Source organism: Culicoides brevitarsis, chromosome 1, assembly GCF_036172545.1.
Source record: "Culicoides brevitarsis isolate CSIRO-B50_1 chromosome 1, AGI_CSIRO_Cbre_v1, whole genome shotgun sequence".
Taxonomy (NCBI): domain Eukaryota; kingdom Metazoa; phylum Arthropoda; class Insecta; order Diptera; family Ceratopogonidae; genus Culicoides; species Culicoides brevitarsis.
In genome coordinates, this window is record NC_087085.1 from 16,410,432 (window position 1) to 16,426,069 (window position 15,638).

Below are 15,638 nucleotides of genomic sequence, written 5' to 3' on the forward strand. Positions count from 1 at the left end.
TATGTGCTTGTTGCGTCTAACTACGCGCGCTCTTTACTTGTGAACACCGGTGAACAGTCATTTCATATTATTATTATTATTATTACAACAACAACAAAATATATATTTAAGATAAGTTTTTTCTCTTCTTGTCTTCTCATTCTGCTTGTTTTTATGAATGAAACGCAGTCGCTCGTCGTCCAGAAGTACAAAACAACAAAAAAAAAGTGAGCAAGCAAAAACTCGTAATGAAATAAAAAATATTTATATTGACACCCACGCTTAGCTAATTGTGTGTATGTAAATGCTTTTTTTGTGCAGATATTGTACTTTTGTTATTGTGCTGTCTCGGCTACAACATTTGCCTTACTTTCATATGTTGATCACGATGAAAAGATCTTTTTGTGTGCACTGAAGCAGTAGCAGTAGCGCGTGCTGCTAAACACAGCATTTAATGAGATTGCTTTGTGTTTTTGTTCAATATACGTGTAAATATAGGGGACTCGGGCAAGTAAATAGCTTTAAAGCCCTCAGGGGTGTTGGAACTTTTTGTAGTTTAAAAGGCTTGAGAGTAGATTTGTCTTATTGAGAAAGATTTTTAAAAATTTGCTTTAAAAGTATTTTTAAAAAATATTCTTATTTTATTTTTTTAATTTTTTTTTTAATTATTAATTAATTTAATTTTTTTAAAAATATTTTTTAAATTTTTAAAATTTAAAATAAAAATATTTTTTATAGAACTTTAAAAATTTAAGGGCTTTGCATCTTTTGATAAAAAAGTTTTGAATTATTTTTTTTAAATTTAGTAATTTTCATTAAAAATTAAAAGTTTTACGTCAAAAAACCAGAAAAAAATCAAAAATAATAAATGAGCATTAAATATTTTTAAGCCAAAAAAATAATCAAAAATTTACTACATAAAATGTTAAAAATGTAAGAAAATGAATAAAATTTCAACATAATTTGATCGATTTTTTTTGAAGATCAATTTTGAATAAAAAATGATTAATTTATATCAAGTTCCTTTTTAATTTTCAAAAACTTAAAAATATTTATATAAAGATGTACTCTTTGCTATTTTTTATACTCAATAGTATTCTCCATATAAATCAGGAAATATAAAACAATAAAATTAGGTACAAAGTTAAATTTAATTATTTAAAGAAATAAATTAAATTTAATTTTTATAAATATTTTTTTTTAAATTAATTTAATTTAAAATTACAATTTTTTAAAAATGATATAAAATTATTAAATTGTTTTTAATTAATTAATTTTTTTTTTTAAATTTTAATTAATTATTTTTTTTTTAATTTTAATTAATTAATGTTTTTTTTAAATTTAATTAATTAAAAAAATAAATTTAAATAATTATTAATTTATATTTTTTTTTAAATAAATTTTAAAATTTTAATAATTATTATTCAATTATTATATCTTATAATTTAATTTAAACAAACAGTAACATATTTTTTTAAAATTGGTATCAAAATTCAATAATATTTATTTTTTTTTAAATTAAAAATTAATTTAATTTTGCCTTTGCGGAAGCAAAAATTTCACATCTCTGACTATCCTACACGAAAAAAATGGCATTACTCACCCCTCTTGTTGGTCCGAGACATGACACTCGCGATTAATTCAACCACATTCATTCATAAAAAAAAATATAAAAAACGGAAATACTTTGTCATATAATCCACAAATGCATCCAATTTACATCGCACAAAGCGAGCGAGTGTCCTGCAACATCATGACACAAACATTCGCACGCAACAAATCCATTGTCCGCACATTTTCCATTTCACATAAAATACAATAAAATAATTACTCATAAATATCGCAGAGAGTGGAGCTGCAACAACAACGACAATATTGAACCACAATCGCACACAGACCCAATGTGTTTTTCATTGAGGTTATTAACATCATGCTGTTCTACCTGTGTTAACAAACTCCAGCGGTTTTTATCTACAAACTCATTAGTTCAATCATTTGTCTCTCTCTTTTTCTATGCCGACCGCCCGATAGACGCGCATTTTATTAAACGAAATCATATTTCGATACGTTTCTTTGCAACGGATTTTTTTTTCAGCTATAATTTTATGTTGAAATTTCCCGTTGATTGTTATAATGAGCAGCTACTACGTGTTTATTATATAAATAAAATGTGCGCGATGTCGAAACACATCAATTATAAATTGTAATTGTGGGTAATATTTTGATCCAGATGTGGTCAATGATTTTCACACGCAGCACAAATGATCCACGCTAATTTAATTTTGATGCGAAAATTTTGGACCAGAACGCGGATTAGCGAAATGGCGAAGTTTTGAAACTTCATAAAAATTTATGAAGAGTCCGTAAAATGTACACAAAGTATAAGTTTTGCTTTCCATGTAAATATGAACAACTTTTATTAATTATTACGGAGCGGCTTTTCTAAGGTTTTTCATTCGTATTACGTTATTTTGCATTTATTCATACAAAAAAAGCTTAACGCAAAAACTTTTCCAATTAATTTTTCAGGAGAACAAAAATAACTAAAAAAGAGCCTTTGGACTTGCCATGAATTTATTGACATGCATTTGACTCCGGCAGTAATGAACACTCTGGCAACTAATTACGTGAGTAAATAATAAATTGATCTCGAAAATGGAAAGTTTTATCTTTTTCCCAGGAGAAATTCATCTCTAGAGCAAAGAAAACTTTTCATGATAACAAAATTACATCAGAACTTCAGATAAAATCTAAATAAAGTTTATTGTCTTCATTTTCTCCATCCTTTATTTTTCTTAGAAGGTTTCAATTAAAAAACTTTACGTTCCAGTGAATATCATAATAAAATATTTGTAGTTAAATATTTTTTTTTTGTTAAAGTTTATCTAACACATATTTCATAAAACGAATTAAGAGGCTTACAAAATTTTTGCATGCATTTTTACGGCGGCGTCTGGTAATTCGTCTGACTATTTTTTAGTCGTTGCCGCACAGAAAACATAAAAATTAACAACAACGGAAAGCTCTTAAAATATTAACTCGCGCTGTTCTGTTCGTGCAAACTGCAAAAATGAAACATGTGAGTGAATGTAATACATTTTCTCCCTCATAGCGCAAAAAAAGTACATGAACGAGGAAAAAAAACATATTCTCTCATTTTTCTACCTTTTTTGTGCGGCGGCATAATAATGTGTACCGTGAGGTCTACCGTAGCAGAGCACTTACAAGTATCCCAATTATGTGAGCCGCACACAAAAAAAAGTGACCGAAAATACAAAAATGTTTTTTTTTTCGGGCAGGCGGGACAACGAGCATTTATTTTTATGTGCAACTTCGGTTTCCGTGTACTACACACAAAAAAAGGGAAAAAAGGAACATTTATTGTCAGTACATTACATTAACGTTATGATAATTTGCTAGAGGGTAGTTATTTTTATGACAAACATATCCGGAACACACACAGGTGAGATGAACTTGATGGTTTTGTGTGTCCGATGAAATTTTACGATGATTTTATTAGAGGGAAAAAAAATTGGTTTTGTCCCTCGTAGTTATTAAAAATCTCTTACAATGTCGGTAAATATCGCTCGAGACTTGTTCGATAAATTTATTGCTTAAATAAATAACTTTGGCCTGTCGTCTGCATGTTCAAGACACCCATGAAACAATAATAAAATAATTAATGGCTTTTAATTGTACCAACAAATTATATACAATCTCACTTCGAACACACTTTGCCCGTAATAATTTAATCTCGCGTCGTCGTATGTCGCAGCTAACGAACGCAGTTATAAAATTGTTAGCGTTTTACATTATTACTACTACTACTACTATTATTATTACTTTCATTTGTTATTATTGCTGATGTTAAGTATACATATTACGACTTAACTCTTTTTAATTTTTGCATGTAGCAGCAAGTTTATCGTGCTCGTTATTCTTAACACAATTAATATTAACTTACGTTGTGAAAAAATTGTGTTTCGCGCCTCAAAAATAAAATGAAAAAATTTTGATGCAGACAAATAAAAATATAATTTTTAAAATAATATATTTTTATAAAAAATTTAACTAAATTTTGATTTCTTGATTAAATTTGAAAATAATAATTAAATAATTTATTTTTATCAACTTTTTTTATTTAAATATTTAAAATTTTAATTTTTATATTTTTTTTTGTAAATTTTAAAATTAACTCTAATGATAGTTAATTATGTTTTTTTTATTATTTTTTTATTTTATTTTATTTTATTAAATAATTAATTTATTAAAAAAAATATTTAATTTTTAAGTTAAAAATAATTAATTAACGAATAATTTTTAAAAATTTAAAATATTAATTTTTGGTTGCATTTGGGTTTAAATTTTTTTTTATAAAAATTTAATTAAATTTTTAATAAAAAAAATACAAATTAATTAAATTAAAATTTATTAATTAAATTTTTTTGAATAAAATTTAAAAAAAATAAATAAATAAATTTAATTAAATAAAATTATTAAATTTAAAAATAAATTATTTTTAGTAAATTTTTATTTTAATTTATTAACTAAAATATCTTAATTCATGTCAAAAAATTACCAAAAAATTAATTTTTTTTCGTTAAAAATTTTCAGATGCGAAACCAGTATTTTTCACATGAACACACACACGCACACCAAATTAGAGCTTAATTTAAGGCAAGACAAGGTAAACTTTGATATAAATTTTGCGAAAAATGTCAATATTGTTTTAATTCATTACACATTAAATTTTAGGGAAACAGGTGTTTTTATGTTGAAAAATTTTAAAGTTTTGTACGAGCGGGATGTTTTATTACTCCGCGGAAAGCTGCGTGACAGGTGAATGCGACAGTTTGCGAACGTTTGTCTCTCGTCTCGAATGATTTTAATGAAGAAAACTCGCAGCAAAGTGAAAAGCAGACACAAAAAAGGGGGCTGAGTTAATAAATTAATTTCCGAGCAAGTAAATTATATCAAGTTAGGCATTTAACGAGGGTCCGCATATTTCTCCGAAAGCTCGTTGATTACCTGATTTATGCGCATTGATAAAACATTTCACTTTGGGAGTTTAATTTTTATTACATTTTAAAGATTATCTCCTTTTATTGGGTTCAAATTGGAGTTCAATTGCAACATCATCGCCACAATAAAATAAAAAGTTAAGAGAAAAAAAAGGAATTTTAAACAGATAATTATATACTTTTTTTTCCTGATGCTTTTTTTCATCACCACATCACACAACATCTTGATTAGGCACACATATTAAGATTAAAATCATGATTACACTCTTTTTAACTTTTTTTTACATTGAAGCATCTTCGCAGCGATGCGAGCATAAAAGAGAAAGAAAACGAAGAGGAATTCATGAAATGCATGTCAAATGTTACCAGCGCGTGTTCTACCCTTTCATTAGATTAAAAAGCGTGAATTGTGTGCGGTATTTCAATCAGTCGGATATTTTTTTTCTTTCTCCTTCCCCACAGCTCATCATTAATTTCATATGCCAATTATTCGTTAATTTACATCGATTTTATTACATATTTATCTTCTTCTTCCATTCATTCGTTTTATTAATAGAAAAAAATAAACGAACATGTCTATTATTCATTATCTTTTGTTCTTTTTTCACAGATCAATCAATTGAACGAGCAAATCGCTCGAAACCACAAAACTTCAAAAATCATCAACGTAAAGTGCATTAACACGTGCTCGCATAGTTGCGATAATTGTTGCTACTGTTTGACGAAGTAATGATGGTAATTGATTATATTTAACTTTCAATTTAGTTTTTTTTTTTAGTTTTTTCGGGAGGCTGCTCATAACATCTGATTACGGTAATTAGTTTGCCGTGCGCGCGGTTTGAAAGAAAGTTATGAAACAAAAAATGAATGGAATTCAATAATCCCAATCCCAGTGGAATGCACCTAATTAAAGTAAATTACTATTGAGAAAAACGTCTCCTTCTATTTGTTTGTTTCTTGTACTTGTTACGCATTGACGAAAAAAAAGAAGCAATTTCATGCTGATGGAATGAAAATTTCTGATTGGAATGCAACACGTGTGTGTTTGTGTTAATTAACTGACTGCCTGCAGCATGATTACTAATTCTTCTTCGTCATTGCACACACACGGTCGGATATCCAACATACGGAAGTGCAAAACCATATTTAGAGTCAAATGTTTGAAGAATGTTACTAATTAAATAGGTGTGTTTTTGTTCCTGTTGCTGCTGCTTGCCTCATCGAAAAACGTTAAATGATGCCGCAAACTTGGAGATGGCAAGTTTTGGGATTGAGACAACGAACTTGAAATTGAAACTTTAGAAATTGTTGAAAAAAGTGGAGAAAAAGTAAAATAAATTAATTTTTTAAAACTCAGATCAAAACTTAGACAAAATTTACTCAAGCTACAAAGCAAAAAGTATTTTTTTGACGAATTTTGAATAAATTTGCTAAAATAAATATTTTATAGTCAGAGTGAATAAATTTTAAAAAAAACTTTATTGAATATCATTTCAAATATAATTCATTAAAATAAATTGCAAGAAGTGTAGGATTAAATATTTAATTTAAAAATCTGGTTTTAATCTTTTATGAAGAAACAAAACTATTAATTTTCGAAATTTTCCTAAAAAATTCTGAAAAATTTTTAAATTAATAATAAAAAAGGTTTTTTTCAGTGTTTTTGCCATAATTTCTGTTATTTAGAGTTTCAGAAAAATATTTTTTCAATTTATATTTTTTTTTTATTTTTATTTTTTTAATAAAAATTTTATCCTTAATTTTTTAACTAAGACTTCTTGTTTTAAAACAATTTTTAAAAAAATAATTTGAAAAAAGGATTTCAAAGTCTCGAAAAAAGAAAATATAAAAAAATATTTTTCTTTAATTTTTTACTTTTTTTTATAATTTTGGAAGAGGAAAAATATTTATTAAAAAAATTGAAAAAAAATTAAAATTAATTTTTTTTGTGGCAAAACTGATGTTTTTTTTCATTTTTTATTACGAGCTCGTAATTTTTTTTCTAATTATTTTTTTCGAGCATCAACCTCGAAAGTCAAGCCAATGTCTCCTTACATAAAAAATAAAATAAAAAAAAATCGGTCACATCACAAGCAACAAGGTACTTGAAATTTATTAAAAATGAAAAGAAACAGCGATAACCTTTCTGATTCATAAAAAATTAACACAATATTCTCATGTGACACATTGAATGTCGGAACATTTACAAATAATTACAAAGTACTACAAATTTCTTAAATACCTTTTAAAAAAACATCATTTAGCACACGTTACGTTCAATAAATCTCTTTTTTTTCGTATTTCACGAACGCAACAAAAAGCAATAAATAACAGTATGCTCCTCTCATATCCACGAAAACGCATACAATTTCCAATTGCCACAAATAAATAAATAGCGAGCGAGGAACGTTTTATTCGTTATCTTTCATCTTCCTCTTTTTTATATATCATCATATTTTATAACAAGCAACAAACAACATACATATGATTATTATTAACGCGGGCTGCTGTTACCTGTGATTTTTTGTTCCTTCTTCGTTTTTGTTGTTTGTTGTTATATTAAACACAAATAATAATACGAAAAAAAAAATAAATACAATCGAATCGTTGTTGTCGATATAAAACTCATGTTGCGATTGGAAACCGAGCTTCTGTTTTCACGTCAATTACTTGCCCATGTGATACACAATCAGGTGGTTTGCTCATCATTGAGCATAAAAATATGCAAAAATTGTTTCAATTGAAAAAAAATGTTGGATAAAGGGACAATTTGTATTCTGTCTCGGTTTATACATCAAAAAAAAATGTTCAATAGCTGAATTGTAATCTGATTGTTTTTTTACAAACACAAAAAAAAACTTTTTATAAAAAGTATTAAAAAAAATCCTCTCAGAGAATTTCTTCAAGTCGAAAAAGTAAGTAACAAACGTCATAAATTTTAAAACAATTCACGAAAAAAAAATTCATGTCAAATATTTGTGAATCATTTTATTTTTTTATCATATCTCTTCAAACAGTCTTCATTCAGTCTTCAAACAGAAAGTAAGTAAAAAAAAAGTGGGCGGCTGGATATTGATGTATGAGCCATGTTTGGAATTTTTTATTTTGCTCGGCGACCGACAACCGACGACGATATTTTATTATCAAAAGATAAAAAAAGTTTTTGTTCAGTTATTTGTGACAAAAAAAAATATTTAAGTAAAATATAATTAAAACATTAAAATAAATGGACTCAGTTAAAAGCACGTGCAAATCTTATAGAATTCCATTCATGAAAGACGTTAAAATAAAATTGAGTCACAAAAATTTACAAAAAAGGCACATTTTTCATCGTCAATCTACCACCGTTGTTGTGCCGCGCACCACCAACCAAGATGAAGTTGAACGATGACAGCATTCATCGCGACTCGACTTCATCCGCGTTCCGATAAAAAATTGCAAGTCAAAAGTAAACAGAGAGAGTTATTCGGAATGAAAAAGTACTCGTCAGTCACTCACAAAGTTATTTGTGTGAGGAAAATAAAATTTATTTCCACTTTAGAACTCGACTCAAATAAAAAAATCCGTCCACATGCAAAAAAAAATAGAATGAAAACCGCAAGAGAATAATCTGCTCCAATAAAAAGATTAAATTGATGAAAGTAAGTGAGGTTCTCGTTCCTTATGTGAGTTTTTTTTCAACATTCACTCGAATGTAAATAAACCCCAACAAAAAAAAAGTGACAAGTAAATGTAATTTCCCATAACAAAATCATTTCTTGTGACTTCTAACACAATTTTATGTGATGTGGCTTTTCTCGTCGCAACTTTGATGCTTTTTTTATATTGAGCTTGCAATATTTGATCTAGCAATGTGGAAGTATTTACACAAAAAAAAAGTAAGATGTTATGAGCTTTGATTGTTATACTTTTTTTTGTTGCTTTTTTGGTTGTGTGTCACCACAACAACAACAACAACGTACAATAAAGAGTTCACATTTTTTGCTGTTGTTTGTCATTATTGCGTCTCTTGAGGGATTTGTTTGCTTTCTCTGTGCTAAATAAGATATTTTCGTAATTTTCCTTTCAATTTTTTTAGGGGAATTGTACGTTGTGACTAAATAAAAGGAAAAGAAAAAAAAATATTAATCTACGAGATTTGTGTCAGAAATAAAAGTACAGATCGGGGAGAAATTTCCTTTTAAAGGGACTTAGAAAGTCAAATATAAGAAATTTAGGCAGAAGCAATAAACGGATAATTTTCCACATTAAATCAGAATATTTTTTTTTAATTTAAAAAAAAATTATTAAAAAAAATCATTTTTTAAAAATTATTTTTTAATATTTTATAACTTTTTTTCAAAATTATTTTTAAATATTTTATAATTATTTTTTATTATTTTTAAATATTTTATAATTTTTTTAGATTTAGATCAAAAACTTGTAATATATTTTAAATTTTTTGAATTTTTCAATTGTTTTAAATATTTCAATTTACAGTAAATAATAATGAACTTTGAGAAATTTTTAAGTATTTTATATTTAAATTAAAAATTTTTAATGTTATTTAACTATCTAATTTTTTTAAATTAAATTAATGTTTTTATTTTTTCAAAAATAAATTATTTTTTTAAAAAATAATTATTTTTTTAATTTTAATTAATTTAATATAAAATTTAAATTAAAATAAATAGAATAAAAATAAAAAAAAAAATAATTAAAAAAAAATATTAAAAATATAAAATTAAAATTAAATTAAATTTAAATATATTTTAATTATTTTAAAAATTAATAAATTTAATAAAAATTTCAAATTGAATTAAAAAATATCACAAAATAATTTTAAAAATTAATTTATCAAATTGAACATTTTTTTTTCTTTTATTACTCCTGCCTTTTGTTAAAACGACACAATACCGAAGCATTCAACCATAATCTCTCATGAGTTTTGGCAAAAGTGACATAAAATACTCGTTTTAAGCAGAATTTCTCTTACCATCCAACGTTGACGTTAAAATGCGGTTGAACGTCCTTTCCACGTTAAATTGTATCAAAAAAGAAACAATTTTTAATTGAATCTCTATTAACGTTCAACTGAAACAATGCATCGTCAGAACAAACTGACATATCATTCAAAAAACGGCTCAAGAGGAAATAAATGCACGCAAAAAACAACAATCAATCGATGAAATGATCTGATTTCATTTCAATCATTTCATTTTGAACTAATATGAGAAAAAACACAAATCAAACAGTTTTTCCCATATTATGATTCATGTAGCTTTAAAATGAAACTTGATGTTATTCTATCTCGACTCCAATAAATAATTTTTGGTTTTGAATGATCAATGCAAAAATTTTATCATCATCTCTCTTGCTCGATTCCAATATTGTATCTTTCATCGTATTTCAAGTTGATTCAAATTCATGTCAATTAAATTCATTTGATGTTATCTGTTCCGGCAAAAAAGGGAACTATTGTTTCAAAACAGAGCAAAAAATAGAAATTTTGCCTTGTGCGTTGTTTAGTTTAATTTTCCATCGGGTTTTTGATTTGCTCGAAACAGAAGCAATTTTAATAATATCAAATTCACAAAACATTCAGTGGGAATTTCACCACACTGCCAAAGGGAAACTTCTCTCTCTCTGTGGCTACGGGTTTGGGGAAGAGAATGGTACAAATAAATTCTGTTTAAAATTGAATGTGGTGCAGCAGCAGCAGCAACAAAAACCGAGGGAATGTAAATTCTGTATGGCGAAGAAAAGAAACGGAATCCTTGAAAGATGGTAGAAAACTTATTTTAACACTAAAAAATGTTCATTTTCTCCTTTCTTTCATCTCTCTCGTACGTCGACGAATAAACTCCGTCTTGGAATGTGTAGTAAGATCACAAAATATTAGCCACATTTTTGCGGCTAAAAGCTATATAATTTATTACTCTTTCGCCTCTTTTTCAGTGCAATTTTTTTTTGTAAAAAAGCATAAAAAGTGGAAACTAGTTCCGTTCCGGTGTGTCAGAAAAAAAATGTTATAAAAGGAAATGTTTGTATTCGAAACGCAATAAAATAAAATACGAAAAAAAACGTGAGAACGAAAGAAAAATTTAAAAAAGAAAAATATATTTTCTTTATTTTATTTTTCTATGGGATTTCGGTACAAAAACCCGACGGAATTCATTAATTTTCTGTTATTATAAGCTTCTAACTAACTTTCTTCCTTTTTTTGTAAATCAAAGCATTTATAATTAAAAGTTGAATTAAAGTTAAAATTGTATCCCGAATGTTTTTATGGCAGTGATGAAAAAAAAAAATACATTCAGGATTACTTGCAAGAAAATATAAGAGAAAAAAAAATAGGAAATGAAATTGAAATTGTAAAAGTATTTATTACTTTTTTATTTCTCTTTTCCGATATCATTCCCAGAAATATAAAAGGTAGCCACAAAATTTTTATATTTTTCTTGTAGAATTGAAAATTTAATCGAATATTGGCCACCAAAGAATTTTTTTCATTGCATGATGAATTTCATTCGAAAAATATAAAATAGAGCAACATGATACAAAAATGTTTATTATTATTTGATCTCGATTCCAATCTCCGCACTTCAACTTGTCGACATATAATTTAAAACCATTATTAGCGATGAGCAAAATTTCCTATCACTACCAAAAATGGGCATCGACAAACAAAACAACAACAAAAAAAAATATATAAAATAATTATCATAAACAATCGATCTTTTTTTTAACATATAGGTATAACATACACACACACACAGGTTTTTTTTTATTATTTTAGTATTATAATATATAGATTACTTTATTACTTTTTATTATAAATACAAAAAAAAAAATGTAGGAACGCCGCGCCATCCAACCTCCGCACTCACAAACTATTAGATAGGCATATGTTATTAATTTTTATTTTTATTTGATTTTTTTTTTCTTCTTGTGCTTCGAAAATAAATTGTAAAGTTACAGAATGTGAATGACTGAATGGATGAATGAATGAAACGATAGCAAAAGACGCTGAAATAACAGGCAGCAGATTGATACCTTTTTATAAAAAAAAAAAATACAACACACACACGTCATAAGAAAGTGGGCGATTTTTATGGTTATTTAAGTAACTTTGAGAGCAAAGAAAAAAAAATTCAACTTGTAGTTTGGTAATTTTTTTTTTCGTCAAGTTTAGTCAGAAACCTCCTTAGTTTTTCGACGCGAACATGTGTGTTGTTTGTTATGTACCACAAAGTTCAGTGCCATTGACAAAAGTTGTGAGGGCGAGGAATTAGTTTTTTTTTTCGTTCGATTTTTTTTTTAAAGGTGATGCGGAAATATTTTCGTGTCTTTTTTTTAAATCTTTGCTAAATTTTTAATTGGAACCAATTTTTTCAAGTTCATTAAAACAATAAAATTTAAATCAAAGTAGATAAGCAAAAAAAAAATCTGCCCACGAGTCACCTGTTTTTAATTGACTTGAATGCAAATGATTAATATTTTATTTTTTTATAAAATATAAATTCATTGTTTCACGTCTATTTAACATAAAACGCTTTTTGTCGTAATAAATAATAATAATAATTTCAACTGTTTACTAACTCGGTACCTTTTAAAATATGCGGAATTTATCGAGTTCGACGCCTATGCATTTTATCTCACGCACACACTCGCAATGCATCGCGCTTCGTATGTATGAGTATTGCGCATGCGCACTGCAATACGTCGCGGAACATATGTGATTTGACGTTTCTCGTTTGTGTTGTAAAAAAAAAAAAAGTAAAATATAAACAGTACAGACATATGAGACGAGAACGAGATGCACTCGCGCTGCGGATCATCTGTTACTTCAAAAGCCTTTTATGGCAGTTCTTGGTGATTTTGGGCACTTACCTTTTTCATAATTCCCGTTTTGCGCTTCGAAAATGTCGTGTAGCGTCGCAACTTATTGTCTATGTATTCCATTTTAATCTTGACACGACCTTTCGTTTTCTTGCCATTGCTTGGCGGCGACTTTTCCGACTTTGGTTGCAGTGAGGTATAATTTGTCTCGTTGACGACATCTTGCACGTTATTTGTGCCGCAATCGAGTCCGCCGCCGCCACCGCCCATATTCTGCGGTGCCATGCCACGATCGTCGTAGCAGTCCTGGCTTGCGCCACGTTTAATGCCGCGATTTCCGGCGCATTGCGAATTTGGCATTATCTGACCTCCGTTGCCACCGCCGCCGCCGCGCGACATTACTTGGCCTAAACCGCTGGGCGGGCGAGCAAGTGTGACATTTGGATTGCCGTAAATTTCTTGGCCGTCACTCATCATCATGCTGTAGTTGAGGTTGTAGCGCGAATCACGATTTGGATCCATTTTGCACTTTTTATTCTGTTTTCTTATTAGAATTTAATCAAAAAGGGGAGAAACACTTTTTATTTTTTTTTAATAAATATTTTTCTTATTCTCGTGAAGAGAATGATTATTACTCAGATATTAGAAAGTTTTTGGCACAAATCACCCTAACTATCATCACTGATACCACTAATTCACAAACACTGCACTTTCCACGGGAAAAACGGATCCAAAATTTCCAAATTGCGACGATTTAAAAATTATTCCGTCAGACACCGAATAAACATAACAAAACGACTGACTTTGACAGAACTCGGTGCGTTGGTAGTGGTGATGATGATGATGTTTGTACACGTCTCGTACGTACGTCGCGTTGCGGGTGTGTTGGTTGGAGTAAAATGTTCCAATTTCAGCGAGCTGGGATGAAAATCTGCTACCATCCGTCTCCTTTGCTGTTGCCGCCTGTCGTTGTATTTGTGTGTATTTTTCTCCCGGAAAATTATTTTTTCCACGTGATTCTTTTGACGTATTTGTTTTTTTTTTATTTTTAATTTTTTTTTGTTGATTGATCCAAATGTGCCTTTGAATTATTTTATTTTTTATCTGAGTAATTTTTATTTTGTTTTTTTTTTATTTAATTTTTTTTTAAAGTGAAAAATCTCTCAAAAAAAAAAATTTTTTTTTGAGCAATTTATTTTTTTTTATTTTATCACTTTTTGTTCAAATATTTATTTTTTTTTTAATTTTTGTTTATATTTTTTTTCTCGTATTATTTTTCCATATATGAAAAATTGCCTTTGGCGAAATAATTGTTTTCCTTATCGGTTGCTCCAATTTTATTTTTCCTTAAGTATTTTTTTCTGATTTTCTGTTGTATTTGTTGTACGCACGATAAAACAATAAATGTTATGTGTGCACCAAAAAAGTTTTTAAACAAAAATAAATATAAATATAATAATAATAATAGCTTTGAACAACAGCTTCACAGCTTCACAGCTGAAATTCAAATGAAATAAATGATACTTGCGACAATATACGCCGCCACCACTCTCGTATTTCTCTTTTGTGTGTGTGTTATTCGCTACAAAACACATGTGTGCGCTTATGTTTCTTCTTTCTGCTGCGTACCTCGCTCATACATGGGTTTAAATTTAAACCATACCGACACATGTATCGCGACCGGTTCAAGCAACTCCTCCTCCTCCTCTCGTGTCGTGTGTGTAATCGGTTCGCGTTGTGAGTGCGCATTCAGCTTAAGTCTGCTCAAGCACGAAAATCGCATGAAAACGAGAAAGAGACAGCTGTAACGACACTTTGCTAAAACTATAACCGATTCGGATTTAAGTCACTTGGATTGGCTCGTCAAAAAAGGGTGAATTGTGTGGCTTCGATCGACGTTTATCGCACCGCAAAAAAAGTGCTACGTCCTTGCCATTAAGAGAAAAATTTCATTTCAACCCAAAAAAAATCTATTTTTACCACGAAATTTTGTGTTTGTATTTGTATGAGCGACGAATTTTTTTCCGCCGCACGGAAATAGAAGAAAAAACTCGTAGCAGACAAAATACACACAATTTGGTATAGAGAATAAAAATAAAATGACAAAATACATATTTTTTACGTCTCATGAAATTTTCTCTCTAATTTTTCTCCCAACAAGTAAAAGCGAAATTATAAATACACCTGTTTTCGGGAACTAATATATTTCTTACAAAATATCGGTAGCACCTAATAATTTTAGACAGTTACGAATTTGTTAAATTTTAATTTTTTTACCATATAAAATTAAAATTTCAACTAAAATAACCATAAATTAAATTATGTATCTCGGTTTTTTTTTGTCTATCCCAGAATTTTGGCCACTGTGCCAATTATATAATAGACGTGCATTCATTAAGTTATCATGTGTTGATATTTATTTACCAAAAAATCGGCATGAAAATAAAAAATTATATGGCGCAGACACTTGTTTTGTTGTTAAAAAGTAAAAATTTTTCATCGTTAATTTTTTTTCTGTGCAAAAAAATTAAAAATTCTTTATCTTGTAGACACCCAAAAATTGCGTTGGATGGAATTTATTGCAATTTTTTTCATTTTTCGCTCGCTTGAGTTATTGGTTTAAAACAAGATGCGATCCTTAAGTCGGTGATTTATTGTGTCTTAATAGTCACACCTCAAAATTTGTTGTCCATTTTTTATTTTATTTTTTTTTTTTTAATTCAAATGCAAATAGTAACAATTTTATCAAGATAGCGAGCAAGCGAGCGAAACAATAAAAATAACATTGCTAAAAAAGGATTATAATTATGATTATTA

General features: G+C 28.0%; 1 protein-coding gene across 1 annotated transcript in view; it reads right to left on the reverse strand.

Annotated features, from left to right (window-relative positions):
• LOC134832227 (serum response factor homolog) overlaps positions 1 to 13,796 on the reverse strand; it is a 93,134-nt gene extending 79,338 nt beyond the window's left edge. Inside the window, exon 1 of the mRNA XM_063846201.1 lies at positions 12,873 to 13,796. Within this exon, the coding sequence (XP_063702271.1) occupies positions 12,873 to 13,343 (471 nt within the window). The 5' untranslated portion in view covers positions 13,344 to 13,796. The remainder of the gene's footprint in view (positions 1 to 12,872) is intronic.
• Between the last annotated feature and the right edge of the window lie 1,842 nt (positions 13,797 to 15,638).